The sequence below is a fragment of the Lepidochelys olivacea genome (assembly GCF_965140295.1).
Source record: "Lepidochelys olivacea isolate rLepOli2 genome assembly, chromosome: 12".
NCBI classification, from domain to species: domain Eukaryota; kingdom Metazoa; phylum Chordata; order Testudines; family Cheloniidae; genus Lepidochelys; species Lepidochelys olivacea.
The window spans coordinates 2,257,788-2,273,097 of record NC_140422.1 but is presented as its reverse complement, the minus strand read 5'-3'; the positions used below and the strand labels follow the sequence as shown (position 1 = coordinate 2,273,097).

The following is a 15,310-nucleotide window of genomic DNA, read 5'->3' as shown; positions in this document are numbered from 1 at the left end:
AATCATTACACTGCCCCCTGCTGGCCAATCAAAACCCCTTGCCTAACCAAGGCCTCCTTGGGTTTAGCCCAGGTGGCCTTTCCTACTGCTTTGGCTGTGCAAAGGCCAGAAGGTAAAAAGGCATGGCAAACCCAAGCTGCTTTAAAGAGGGACCCACCCATCCGATTATTCGCATATGGAAGAACTGGCCCCAAACAAAAGTCAATACAATTTTAATAGTACCTGGCATTTGAGGATCTCCAGCCACTGTGTGTATGGAGGTTAATTAAGCTGTACAGCGATCCTAAGAGAGAAATAGGATTAGCCCCATTTTTAACAATAGGGAAAATGAGGCACAAGGAAGGTGAAGAGACTTGGTTAAGGCCACAGAGCAAGTCAGTGGCTGAATCAGGAACAGTATTCAGGAGCACTAGCACCTAGTTCCCGCTCCTCTAACCACTGGACTGCACTTCCTCTACCGAGCAGTTTTTTAGCATCTAATTTGGTCTCTTCTAATGGCTGAGACACTCTAGCAACAAAAAGAAAAGGAGGACTTGTGGCACCTTAGAGACTAACCAATTTATTTGAGCATAAGCTTTCGTGAGCTACAGCTCACTTTAGTCTCTAAGGTGCCACAAGTACTCCTTTTATTTTTGCGAATACAGACTAACACGGCTGTTACTCTGAAATCTAGCAACAAAGCCTCATAACTCGTGATCTTTTCTCTTGTTTTCAGAGAGTAAATGACAAGCCAACTAAGGCAGAGGGTTCTGAAAAGAGGGTGACCATTAAACTTCAATCTGCTGCTTGGGGAAAGGCTGGGTTATTGTTTTCCAGCTCCTATGACTTGCAATCTGAGTAGAGCTGGATGTGGGTAGTTTGATTGTCTTTCTCCCCTGGTACACACAATATTCTGCTTGCCCATGTCATAAGTGTCTCCAGTATCTAGTCCTCCAGGCTTGGTCTCAGCCCCAAGGTGATGTTTGTTTAGGAAAGTTTCTGCAAAATCTACTTTGCCATTTTTGGGTCATTAACAACATTGCCAACCCCGCAAAAATCACAGGCCAGCGCCCCCCCGCCCAATCACAAAAATAATAGATCTGGGGTCTTTATATTTGTCGTTGGAGCCTTTAGGGGCGTCACATTTTCCAGCTTTTCTCCACACACCCAAGGGCTCAAATCCTACTTTTTTTTAAATGCAAGCTGCAATTCTCCTATTATCACATGACTCCAGGAGCTGGGGCTTGACGAGAAAACACCAAACAGTGTGAGCCTCACAATAAATCACAAGAGTTGGCAATGTTGAGTTAACGTTGGAGTCAACAGGAGCTTTAGACAGAGTCGCCTTAGCAAAAGTTATATTAATAAAACCTGACCCTGCAACCTCTCCCCGCCCAGAGGATCCCCAATGCCATTAAAAGGACTGCTCTGGGTAGTGAGTGTTACGCTCACTAGTAAGGGTTTGCAGCCTTTACAGAGTAATCTGTAAAGCTGGCTGTCATAACCATACAGCTAAGGGTAGCCTAGAATTCCTCCTTACCTGTGAGGAGTGAAGTAGTTCAAATAACCTGGTTGGCACCTGACCAAAAGGACCAATGGGGAAAGAAGATACTTTCAAATCTTGGGGGGAAGGCTTTTGTTTTTTGTGTGTTCTCTTGGGAAGCAGAGAAACATCAGGTCAGAAAACTCCTTCTCCTATAAACCATCCTAAAAGTCCCTCATATTACAAAAATTGTAAGTAAAAGCCAGGCAAGGTGTGTTAGATTATCTTTTGTTTTTTGCTTGTGAATTTTTCCTTTGCTGGAGGGAGGTTTATTCCTGTTTTTCGTAACTTTGAAACTAAGCCAAGATGAAGTTCTGCTGTGTTTTTGAATCTTTTGTTACCCTGTAAAGTTATTTTCCATCCTGATTTTACAGAGGTGATTTTTATTTTTAAATAAAATCCTTCTTTTAAGAACCTGACTGATTTCTCTATTGTCCTAAGACCCAGGGGTTTGGGTCTGTGATCACTTTGTAACCAATTGGTTGGGGTATTATTCTCAAGCCTCCCCAGGGAAGGGGGTGAAGGGGTTTGGGGGGATAGGAACTCCAAGTAGTCCTTTCCCTGATTCTTTGTTAAATCACTTGGTGGTGGCAGCAGACTGTCCAAGGGCAAAGAATTTGTGCCTTGGGAAAGTTTTAACCTAAACTGGTAGAAATAAGCTTAGGGGGTCTTTCATCCAGGTCCCCATATCTGAACTGCCTAGAGTTCAGAGTGGGGAGGGAACCCTGACACTGGCATTAGCTGGCCAGGGATACATGGGCAGCTCCCTTTCCTGGTTTGATGTGAGGCTGGGTTGTTACTCACCTCAAACTCATTGAGATTAGTGTTCCCTGCAAGCTGCCAGTCTGCTCTCTTGGATTAGATGGGAGCACTCTTGGGGTTAAGGCACTGACCTCAGTGCAGCAAATCTGATTCAGATCCTAGCTCTGCCCTTGCTGCCCTGAGTCTCCCTCAGTCTCACTGTGCCTCAGCTTCTTAGCCGGGAATGAGACTAATTCTTCTTGTCTAGTTACATTGTAAACTCTTCCAGGCAGGGTCTGTCTGTGTGTGTGTGTGTGTACAGTGCCTAGCGCAATGGGGCGCATAGGCACAATTGTAATAATCATTTAACCCAAATGCGTTGAGGTAGGATATTCCGTTGGCTCTCCTGCCTTGGGCTAAGAGAGAAAGGGACTCCTTGCTGATGTACTGGCTTGTTCGACGTCCAAGCAGTGTCCTTCCCATTTGCTGTTCTCTCTCATTATTTCATGGCTCGAAGCCAATGCACTGACCAGACACAGTGCGGGAGGCACAGAGGCCCTGCTGGAGTGCAAGAGGGACAACCTTCTCGCTTTGTTCACAGGACTCTAAGAATGGCAACTTTGCAGAGAAGATGAAGGAGTTCATGCAGAAGTATGACAAGAACGCAGATGGCAGAATTGAAATGGCAGAGGTGAGTGGTGCTCAGGCCAGCATCGCACCCGCAAGCTGCTCTCATCAATACTACTATGCTCAGGGGGAAATCCTGGCCCCCTGAAGTCAGTGAGAGACTTGTCATTGGCTTCATTGGGACCAGGATGTCCCACCGATGCTGGGGGATTAGATCCTAGCATGGACACATGGATCCTCTTGCACTCCAGAGGTGGGGAGTGTGAATCTTGCCACATGTTGCATTAGGCTGCCTTGTCAAAGTAGCCTCAGGGAGTCAGGTGTCCAGATCCCATTGGATTTCCATGAGATCTGAGCACCTGATTCCCTTAGGCACCTTTGAAAATGCAGCTCCCCGCCCCACCCCAGCTCACCTCTGCCTCCTCCCATGAGCACACCTTCCCTGCTTCTCCTCCCAGCACTTGCCGCCACGAAACAGCTGTTTCACGGCGTAACAGGCTGTGGGAGGGAGCGGGGAGTAGCGGGAACGTGGCGTGCTCAGGGGAGGAGGCACGGAAGAGGTGGGGATTTGGGGAAGGAGTCCAATAGGGGCAGGGAGGGGGCGGAGTTGGGGTAGGGACTTTGGGGAAGGGGTTGGAATGGGGGGAAGGGCAGAGGTGGAGTTGGGGTGAGGGCAGGAGAACATGAGCACCCACCGGCACCAGGAGAAGTTGGCACCTATGCAAAAGGGACAAGTGCAGAGTTCTCCACTTAGGATAGAAGAATCCCATGCACCGCTACAGACTAGGGACCGAGTGGCTAGGCGGCAGTTCTGCAGAAAAGGACCTAGGGGTTGTGGTGGACAAGAAGCTGGATATGAGTCAACAGTATGTCATTGTTGCCAAGAAGGACAATGGCATTTTGGGATGTATAAGTACGGGCATTGCCAGCAGATCGAGGGACGTGATCGTTCCCCTCTATTTGACATTGGTGAGGCCTCATCTGGAGTACTGTGTCCAGTTTTGGGCCCCATGCTACAAGAAGGATGTGGAAAAACTGGGAAGAGTCCAGCGAAGGGCAACAGAAATTATTAGGGGGCTGGAACACATGATTTATGAGGAGAGGCTGAGGGAACTGGGATTGTTTAGTCTGCAGAAGAGAAGAATGAGGGGGGATTTGATAGCTGCTTTCAACTACCTGAAAGGGGGTTCTAAAGAGGATGGATCTAGACTGTTCTCAGTGGTACTAGATGGCAGAACAAGGAGTAATGGTCTCAAGTAGCAGTGGGTGAGGTTTAGGTTGGATATTAGGTAAAACTTTTTCACTAGGAGGGTGGTGAAGCACTGGAATGGGTTACCTAGGGAGGTGATGGAATCGCTTTCATTAGAGGTTTTTAAGATCAGTCTTGACAAAGCCCTGGCTGGGATGATTTAGTTGGGGATCGGTCCTGCTTTGAGCAGGGGGTTGGACTAGATGACCTCCTGAGGTCCCTTCCAACCCTAATATTCTATGATTCTATGAATCCAATAGCCATGGGAGAAACATCTTCTGAACCCCTGGCAACTAATGTGGCTGCCTTTTGTCCTGATGCACGAGTGGATGCTCATTATGGATTGTTATCCCAGCTAGTGTAACAGCTGCTGATGTTCTCACTATTCATATACATGTTTAAGTCCTCCTTCTATCCCACTAACATATTGTGGCAGGGAGTTCCACTGGCTAACTATGCATTGCATAAAACAGAATTTCCCTGTAGAAGTTGTTGATTTACATTTCATTGTCTGCCCCTTTGCTCCCAAGTTATGAGATTGGATAAATGGGAACCCTCCTCTCTCCCAGTAATTATTTTATATTCCCCCTCATTCATCTCCTCTCTAAAGAAAAGCATCTTAATCTTTTTAATTTATCTTCATATAGGCTCTACAGGCTTCTAATAATTTCTGCTGCCTTTTCCTGGACCATTTCTATTTCTGCTCTATCAGAGGGACAAGAACTGAACCCAGGAGGCCTGGTTCTCACTGCTGCAGGAAATTATTAAATCCAAGAGCTTAGTGGGATGTAGAAAAGGATTAGACATTGATAGGAACAATAAAAATGGCGTAGCTAGAATAAGGTTTGAGAAGGGCTATAAACTCTTACATCAACTGTCAGGTCAAAGATGAAGCTGATCTTTCAGGGCCAGTGGTATAAACTCATACCTGGGATGAGGTATCAGAGTTGTATCTATTTTGCATGATTGTTGAAATATGAGAGAGAACTGTGTGGCATATTTTTTAATGAAGCAGTAGTCCCAGACTACGGTCTGCAGAGCTCTTCATGGTGACAAGTGGGGAGTTGGCTGGTCCCACGGATTTGGCTTCTCCGTGTTTCCAGCTGCTGCGCTGCATTAAAATAAGATAGAAATACCTGGGCAGGCAATATTAGTGCTGAGTGTAAGTGTGATCTGCACTCTGGGTAGTAAGGAATCTCAATCTGTTGCCCTGTAGTGGCTGATCTACATAATAGCAGGCTCTTACACTGATCATCATAATCCCCATTTGACAGATGGGGAAACAGAGGCACAACGCAGCAAAGTGACTTGCGCAACGTCACCCACCAGGCCAGTGACAGAGCTGGGAATATAACCAAGGTCTCCTGATTCCCAGTTCAGTGCTCTGTCTGCTAGACCACACTGCGTCCCATAAAAGGTGTACGAGTCTGCGAATGCGGACTTCTCTAGCTCAAGTGGTGGAAGCTCATTGCAAGTGGGGGGAATGGTCCCACTATTGTGAGGGCCTTTCCTGGCTTCTGCACTACCCCAGTGGAATCAGATAGCGAAAAGACCTGAGTCCTCACTCCCACTTCCTTTACCCAGAAACCTGCCGGACCTTAAGGACAGTTCTTTCACGCTCCCATGTGGCAGAGAGCTTGTTACCCCCAATAAAGCTGGGCCCAGGATTCCTGGGAGGTTTAACCCTAGTCTTGTCATGGTCACTTAGGCCAAGGGGTAGGGGTATTCTCTCTGCACCAGCCACAGCCCTAGCCCACTGATCATTACTCATACTAAACTAAATACAATTTACTAAACAGCAACTAAGAAAAATGGAAAAGGTTAAAGGAACAAGAAACCCCCCCCCCCGGGCCTGGGGGCACCACACACAGCCGGCTCTGAGCCTAGCAATGTGTCCCCTCGCTGGGCCCTCTCCCATAGCCCCCTTGCTCTCCCCAGCCGCTCACCACTCTCTTCTCCGGTGTTGCTCGTGGCATAGCAGATGCCTGCTATCCCAGCTCAGCCCTGGCTCCTGTCGGCACGCCTGGTCTGCACTGCACCAGGTCCAGCTCTGACTCCATGCTGCTGCTGCTCTGCCTCCAGCTCAGCTCAGGCTGCTGCTCTCCTTAGCTCAGCCCTACTGTGACCCAGGCAGCTCCACCTCACAGGGAGGACAGAGCCCCAGGCTCCTGACTCCCTCACCTGCCTTTTCAACTGGGTGGATTCGGAGTGTTGGCCTCTCCCCATTGGCCCCGGGGACTGACAGTCTCTCGATCCTGATTTCTCTTTGGCCCTTCCCCTTTCTTTCGATAGTGGGTGGGAGCCGACCAAAACCCCACTAAGTTTCAGTGGGGGGCCAGCCCCCCCACTTCCATTCTGCTTTCTGCTCAGTAGGTCCTAGATTCGAATCCCATGACTGCCCCACGTACGTGGCTACACACGCCGTTACTGTGGTTGCCACAGGGCAGCTGTTCAGCAGGAGAGTTAGGTGCACACAGTGATGAATGGGAGAGAAGATGGTGGTAGAGAGACGCTCCCTGTTATGGTGTGGTCCACACCAGGGCTGGCCTTGCCAGGAGGTGAACTGAGGCGGCCACCTCAGGTGCCAGACTCTGGGGGGGGGAAAATGGCGCCACAAGGACCCAGAGTGTAGAAAATGGTGTCTGCTGCTGGTGCATCTGTATTCGCTCTGCTCGAGACACACAGAGATGGGGGAGTGCTGGGCTGGAGGAAGGAGGGCACAAGAGACAGAACAGGCAGGCAGGAGAAAAGGGGAGCGGGAATAACAGAAAGCAGCAGGAGCTGCAGGGGGAGAGAGGAGGAGGAGCCTCTTATGTACCTCTCTAGCCCCCCAGGAGCCTGGACTGATTAACCCCAGCTTCTCAGGGAGCTTCCTGTGTCCTGCTGCTTCCCTGAACCCACTTGAGGAGAACAGGCCGTCAACTGGAGTAGTAGGAGCCAGTTAGGCCCTAAGACGCTGATCTCTTCCCTCACTCAGGCCCTGCTACCAGCCTGCTTATTTCTCCCCTTCAACTGAGTGTTGAGAGCCACTCTAGCATAGAACAGCAGCCATGAGTGAAAGAAGAAAACGCCCCTCTGGGGCAGCATTCAGAAAAAGAAAGAAAGCAAAGGAAGCTTTTCTATCTAAGCAGGAAGGAGTTCTCCTGAGATATGTAGACACAAATGTTCACGGTGAGCCTTCCGGCCCCAGTGAGGATGTGAGTGGTGAGGAGATGCCTGATCTTCCAGTCAGAGTGCAGGTGACCTGGCAGCTGCTGTAGCATCCATATCTCCATCTCAAGTGGATGTAACCATGCACAGTCCTGAAGAAAAGTGCAGATCAGAAGAGTGTGGTGGAGGCACAAGAAACAACTGCTGCTGAGTTTAGTTCCTTGAGTCCAGAGGATCCAGGACTGTGGACCCGCTTGAGCAGAAGCCTAAGGGACTTCCTTGTACTGCGCAGGCCACAGCAAGTGGAAAACTTCATGTTCCCCAAAGACAATGAAAATAGAAGTTTCCATCCAACACGTTACTGGCGTGAAATCCCCAATGGTGAGAAAGTGGAGAGTCCATGGCTTATGTACTCAAAACCCAGGATGCTACATACTGGTTTTGTTGCAAACTCTTCCAGTCTAATCTTCCAGCCACATTGGGTTCTACAGGAACCAAAGGACTGGAAAAATCTGACTAGAAATCTGGCATGCCATGAGAAGGCAGCAAATCACCAGAGAGCATTCCACAGCTGGAAAGAGCTGGAGATGAGACTAAGGTTAAAGGCCACCATGGATGATCAGCATCAAGAGAAGATTGCGTCAGTCTCTTTACTGGCAAAATGCTCTGAAAAGGCTCATTGCCATTGTGACAATGCTTGCGACCCAAAACCTAGCCCTGCATGGCACTGCAGATCAGCTGTATGTGCCAAACAATGGAAACTTCCTGAAAATTGTGGAGCTGGTGGCTCAGTTTGATGCTGTACTCCAGGAGCATCTAAGAAGAGTCACCACCCAAGTCGTGGCACACACACCACTACCTTGGAAAAACCATTCAAAATGAGACCATACAGTTACTGGCAACAAAAAAGTCAAACAGAAGATTGTGGCAGATCTGAAGTCAGCACGATATTACTCTGTTGTTCTGGACGGCACACCTGACATCAGCCATACAGAACAAATGACTTTAATGGTGCGTTTTGTAACAACAACAGAACCTAGTGAAAATGTCCCTGCAATGGTGACTGTCAGAGCATTTTCTAGAATTTATTGACATTGATGATCCTACAGAAGCTGGTATGACAAATGTGCTTCTTAAAAAGCTGGAAGATACGGGAATTGCGATAGCTGACATGAGAGGTCAGGGCTACGATAATGGTGCCAACGTGAGAGGAAAGAACAGAGGAGGGCAGACACGGATCCGAGAGTTAAACCCTCGAGCTTTTTTTGTCCCATGCAGTTCTCATTCATTGAACTTGGTGGTCAGTGATGCAGCATCAGCTTCTAGAGAAGATCTGGGAACATCCTCCCTGACACTGAAACCACTGAGTGCCACACAATGGGAAAGTCGAGTGGAGGCGATAAAGCCTATCAAACACCAAATTGGGAAGATAGATGATGCCATAGTTGCCATTATGGAGGCTAATGCTATGACAGGAACTGTTCGTGGGAGAACAGTGGCAGAGGGAAATGGAATCACCAGAAACATACATAACTTCACATTTCTGTGTGGCTTAGTGTTGTGGCATGACATACTGTTTGAAATAAATGTTGTAAGCAAGAGACTTCAAGGTGTTGACCTTGAGCAATGGAACAACTGGACAAAGCAAAGTCATACCTACAGTCTTACCGGTCAGATGGGAGATTTCAAAACGTTCTGAAGAGTGCACAGAAGTTGGCAGAGGAACTTCACACTGAAGCTATTTTCCCCACCCATTCAAGAGTCACCGAAGATGACATTTTGATTACAAGGCACGGGATAATCCCATAGGAAACCTGTGACAAAGTTCCTCCTCTGCCTTGGTGGGTCCTGTGCTTATTGGCAGATTTTCTCGCCTCAGAGGTTCACAGCAGCCCTCAGTTTGGCCACTTTTGTGGCTCAAATCTGCCGTTCACTCAGTTAGCCTCATCACTGGCTAGCCTGGGGAAAAGGAAGAACAATCCCTGCAGTCTCTGCTGATCCACTTAGTGGATTGGGGAACAGGCCGGAGACCTTCCCCTCTGGTGGAATCCACAATCATTTTCAACTCCTCCGGTATCAAGTAGGGAGTTGGAGGGAACCCGGGCCCGCCCTCTACTCCAGGTTCCAGCCCAGGGCCCTGTGGATTGCAGCTGTCTACAGTGGCTCCTGGAACAGCTGACTGACAGCTACAAGTCCCTGGGCTACTTCCCCATGGCCTCCTCCCGGCACCTTCTTTATTCTCACCACAGGACCTTCCTCCTGGTGATGCTTGTACTTCTCAGTCTTCCAGTAGTACGCCTTCTCTCTCAGCTTCTTGTGCCTTTTCCTCCCAGCTCCTCACTCACACTCCTCACTACCTGGAGTGAGAGCCTTTTTAAACCCAGGTCCCCTGATTAGCCTGCCTTAATTGATTCTAGCAGCTTCTTGATTGGCTGCAGGTGTTCTAATCAGCCTGTCTGCCTTAATTGTTTACAGAAAGTTCCTGATTATACTGGAACCTTCCCTGTTCCCTTACCCAGGGAAAAGGGACCTACTTAACCTGGGGCTAATATATCTGCCTTCTGTCACTCTCCTGTAGCCATCTGGCCTGACCCTGTCACAATATATATATGTTAAAAGAGGTCCTGTGGAAAAAATAGTCTATGGTCACCTAATTAAAGACTAGCTCATAAAACGTAAAAAAAAAAAAAAAAAAAAAAACCTTCCCTGTTCCCTTACCCAGGGAAAAGGGACCTCCTTCGCTTGCTGCTACGCTATCTGCTTTCCATTCTCTCCTAAAGCCCCCTGGCCTGGATTTTCTTACTTTTTGACCCTGCTTAGTTCCCCCCGCCACCCGCCCCGACCGGGCCAGACGCTTTTTCTTCATTTTGTTTTGGTTTTTTTGCTGTTTTTTTGCTGCCGTTCAAGTGCTGGTCGGTTGCCAGCTTGCTGCCACGCCCCCCCCCCCCCCCCACGCCTGCTCTCGGACACCGCTTTTGCCCCAGCTGAAATCCCCGGAGGAGGGGGGGAGGACTGCCGACCCGCTACCCGGAGGAGGGGAGTGGAAGCCCCCAGACCCAGCCGTTTTGCTGTTATTTCTAAACCCGTACCGAGCTAGGAAGATTCTTCTTATCTCTGCAACATTCTTGGCCTGCTGAAAGCCTCATTACAAAGCCAGAAGAGAAGATAGCCGACAGAAAAAATCACCCAGGGAAGCTACGAACCATCGTGGAGGGGGCTGTAAGACTGAGTAACTTTTGAATTGTACTCTCGTGTGGGGGGAGTTTGACTGTGTTTTAATTGCATTTGTGGGGGCACAGGGGGTGTGGCATGGAGCTGCCCCCCGATCCATCGGCCCCCCCCAACACTACTATGACCGTCATGGCCCCCCCCCACCATCTGTCCCTGCTGGCAACTTGCCATTTGCCTTTGGATTCAGCTGTTTGCTTTGAATTTTGCCGCTCAGACCAAACACAACAGCCGACCAAATGAGACTCTTTGGACAAACGTGTGTGGGTCCATGTCCCCCTCCTCCCCCCCGGACTGTTTACCCCACAGATTGCCCCTATTACCGGACCCCAACTCCTGTTTTCCTCCCCCATCCAGTCCGACCCATTTGGCCCCCCCCCCCCCCGCCTGCAGCCCAGCAGGGAGGAGCGGTTAATCTGCTTCCCCCTCCCCCCTCCTCCTTCTGGTGTCTCCCCGTCTCTCCCTGTTCACAATGGCGGGGAATGAGATGGGAGAGGCCCCTCTAACAACCTCAGTTGCCTCTCCCCCACCTACCCCCCTGCCCAACCTCCCAGCCCTCCCCCCCACCACTGCTGTCAAAACATCTGCCACCGCCCCCGCTGGGGCATGGGCAGCCAGAGGCACCCGGGCGATTACTGCCGCTGCAACGTCCACCGCCCCCCCAGATTCTAGGAAACCCCCCCAGTTGGCCGGAAAGGCCAGGGTGTGAAGAAAGGAAAAGGCCCCGCTAAAACCACCAGGCCCTCCATGGCAGGGGCTGCCCCCACCACTGTGGTCTCGTCATCAACCATGGCGTCCCTCCCCGCTGTTCCCTCCACCAGCTCTGCGAGCGTCCCTCCCCCGGCCCCCAGGACGTATGCCCGGGCGGTGGCACCCCCCCCCCCGCCTGCCGCCTCGTCATCTCGCCCGCCCACCGCCTCCGTTACCATCAATAGCGGCCGGGGCCCCTTTCCCACCATGACCAGGAAGCACGGTGTCCATTGCCTCCTGGTGCCCACCTCGCCCCACGTGGAGACATACGTGCAGGCGTTGGCGAGGGTGGTAGGACCCACGGCTATCGTGGCGGCCTCCAAAATATATAGGAAGGTCGTCTTTTTCTTAGCATCGGAGGCTGCCGCCCAGGAGGCGGTGGAGAATGGCCTGGCGGTGGGGGGGGTGTTTGTCCCCCAGGAGCCACTAGGGGACCTGGGCGTTCGCCTAGTCCTCACCTCCGTCCCTCCCTTTCTATCCAATGCCGCCCTGTTACCCGCTCTCTCCACCCTCGGGAAACTCGTTTCTGTCATCAGCCCTCTCCCGCTGGGCTGCAAAGACCCCGCCCTCCGTCACGTCCTCTCGTTCCGCCGGCAGGTGCAGCTTCTACCGCTGCCGCCGGCGCGTGACGGAGAGGCGCTCGAGGGGTCCTTCCTAGTCCCCTATCAGGGAGCCCACTATTGGGTCTTTTACTCCACGGGAGAAGCCCGGTGCTACCTCTGCCGATCAGCAGGGCCTGTCCGAAGAGACTGCCCTTTGACCCAGCGGGGAGGGGCACCCGAGACCCGGCAGGACGTCGGCTCCGTCGTTGCCGACGCCCCTGGCCGCCCGGCACCTGAAACCAACCCTCCTCCTACTCGACCCACTGCTGCTCCTGCCCGGGCCCAAGAGACACCTCCCCTACAACACCCAGATAAGCAAGGGAGTCCCAGAGGGTGGGTGCTATCAACAATCCAGCAGAGCCTATGGAGGAGGGTGCAGCAAAGATATTACCGGGTATAGGAGAGGGCCCGCCCCAAGGAGAACCCCCCGCCCCCCATGCTGCCTCACCGTTACCCCCCCGAACCCCTGAACCATCACCTCTGCCCCCCGACATGACCCCTGCTAACCAACCCCCAGACGACGCTATGGAGGGCTGGACCCTAGTCCAGGGGAAGCGAGGCAAGCGGAAGGCTCGAGCTCCGCTGCACCCATCCGATGCGGAGGCCCCCCGGAAGACCAGGAAGGGAGGCACTGATACTGAGCCTTCCGCTGTGCTCACGAGTCAGATCCATCCGCTGGTGTCGGGAGGGCAAGATAGAATGGCATTGGAAGGTAGAATCTCCCCTCCACGGGAGACCCTTCCCTCCGAGATCCCTGAGGAAGCCCCTTCTACCCGGATATCACCCGAACCCCCCACGAACCCCGAAGCAACCGTATTTATACACACTCACGCTTCACACCCTTCACGCCCACACCCTGGTGTCCCGCCCCGATACAAAGTGGCGGGACCTCCTGCCACCTTTGGAGGGTGAGCAACCTCAGTGGGTCAGCCTGTATTCCACCTTGGTCCCGAGGCCCATTGGGGATATTAGTTGGCGGCTCCTTCACGGAGCTGTGAGCATGGGTGTGTTTTTGACACGGTTCACCCCCATCCCGGATACTTGCCCTTTTTGCAATGTGAGGGAAACCCTGGCACACGTATATTTAGAGTGTGCCAGATTGCAGCCCCTTTTCTGGCTCCTCACGAATATTTTATTACGCTTTTGGCTACACTTCTCCCCTCACCTTTTTATCTACACACTCCCCATCCGTGGCCCCCCAAAATCGCGAGATCTCCTGGTTAACCTCCTCCTGGCCCTAGCTAAAACAGCCATTTATAAAACCAGAGAGGGGAGGTTGGCTAATGAAGTGTCCTGCGATTGTAGGGCCGTTTTCCGATCCTCAGTACATTCACGTATCCGGGCGGAGTTCCTCTGGGCGGCGTCCACCAACTCTCTTGACACCTTCGAGCAGCGGTGGGCGCTGTCCGAGGTTCTCTGCTCGGTGACCCCATCCGGTTCCCTCTGCCTGACCCCTTGATTGAGGGGAAGAGCGAGAGACCCCAACCCCAGCCGTTGCCGCTGTGGATACCATCATCATTGTCACCTAGGAGGGGTCCTATAACACGTGGGTGTACTCCTCCCCACCCCAAACCGCCCACCCCGCAGCTGTGCCCATCTTGTCGGGCACTCTCAGGAGAGGAATAATCAGTGACACTGGGCATGGCACTAGGTAACTCAAGGGGGTGGAAGACCAGGAGTGTCGAGGAAGCCCCCCCGCTCTGGGCCCAGGCTAGCCTGAACACTTCTCCCTCCTGAAGGCTGCTGTGTTATATCTTCTGTTTGCTCTTGTTTTGTTGCATAGTTTTGCTTTATCCTCTTTGGTGATTCTTTGTAAGTGTTACACAAATAAAATTCTTTTCTGCTTCAACAACAACAACAACAAAAAATACCCCTCCTGTAGCCCTCTGGCCTGGAGGGAGAGGGCTGCTTCTGCTCGGCCCTGGGCTCTCTCTGCTGCTACTGCTCCAGCTGCTTCCCTGGCTGGGCCAGATACCATCCCCCTTCTCTGCTACCTGGTTGCTGCCCGGCTGCGGGACCCCCCACCTTGGGTGCTGCTACTGCTTCAACTGCAGCCCCTTGGGGGGGGCCTGCTCCCCAGAAGGGGGGCGTGAGGGACCCCAGCCCCAGCTGTTGCTGTTGTGGACACCACCACCACCTGAGGGGTCCTTTCTGCCAACCCGGACCATCACCTGGAGTTCCTGGAGCTGCTGCTGCGGAGTCTGCTGCCTGGAGCTGCTGAAGCCCCGAGGAGGAGAAGAAGGGGACCATCTACCAGTGGGGGAGCACCTGGAGACTTTGCAGACCACCATGGAGGGGCCTTTGGAACTGAGTATCTTTCGAACTGTGCTCTTGTGGCGGGGGTCTTGACTGTGTTTGCAGGGACACAGGGGTGTGGCGTGGAGCTGCCCCCCCGATCCATCTGTGTCCCCCCCAACCCCCAGCCCCTACCACTGCTGCCCCCTCCACCTCCCCCACTGGCTGTTTACCATCTGCCTCAGCTCCTGCCTCTGGACTCAGCTGCTTGCTTGGCTTCCCACGCCCCGATTCCACCCTTCGGGCCAGAAGCAGCAGCCAGCCCAACTGACTCTGTGCAAGCACACGTGGGTGCCCCCCCCCCCGGACTGCCCACCCCACAGCTTTTCCCCTTGCCACCTGCCCCATTTGCCCCTTGCAGCTTTTGCTTCCCTTTAGCCCCAGCCCCCCCTTACTAGCTTCAGTTTGTTTGCCTGCCCCGCCCGTTTTCCCTCCTCAGCCTTTGTTTGTTTGCCCCGCCCCAGCCTCTGAAGCTAGCCCCTTGGTTTCCCTGCCCTAACTCCAGCCCGCTCAGCCCCTTGCTCCGTGCGCCCATGCCCCCTCCCGTGCACTTGTGCCACTCCCCATTTTAGCTTAAACCCTCTTCACTGCACCCCCAATGCTGTTGTATCCCCCCTCCCCCAGTGCAGCTAGAGGAGCCAGAATTCCACCCCACGTCGGCGACTGACCCCTAACCCCTGATTGTCCCCCCATCCAGCCCACCCTCTTTGGCGCCCTCCTCCCCTGCCTGCCTCCTTTGGAGGGTGAGGAGCCCCGGTGGGCCAGCCTATATTCCACTTTGGTCCCGAGGCCCACCGTGGATATCAGTTGGCGGCTCCTTCACGGAGCCGTGAGCATGGGCATGTACTTGGCGCGGTTCACCCCGTCCCGGATACTTGCCCCTTTTGTGGCGTGAGGGAAACCTGGCACACATATATTTGGAGTGTGCCAGGCTGCAGCCCTATTCTGGCTCCTCACAAATATTTTGTTATGTTTTTGGTTGCACTTTTCCCCTCACCTTCTTATTTATGCACTCCCTATCCGTGGCCCCACAAAGTCACGGGATCTCCTGGTCAACCTCCTCCTGGCCCTAGCTAAAATGGCCATCTATAAAACCAGAGTGAGGTGGTTGGCCGATGGAGTCTCCTGTGACTGTAGGGCCTATTT

The 15,310-nt window shown here is 52.5% G+C and overlaps 1 protein-coding gene across 1 annotated transcript in view; it reads left to right on the top strand.

The window, feature by feature from the left end:
• CALB2 (calbindin 2) overlaps positions 1–15,310 on the top strand; it is a 73,566-nt gene that overhangs the window by 38,289 nt on the left and 19,967 nt on the right. The window contains exon 3 of the mRNA XM_084644936.1: positions 2,865–2,954. Coding sequence (XP_084501062.1) covers positions 2,865–2,954 — 90 coding nt within the window. The remainder of the gene's footprint in view (positions 1–2,864; positions 2,955–15,310) is intronic.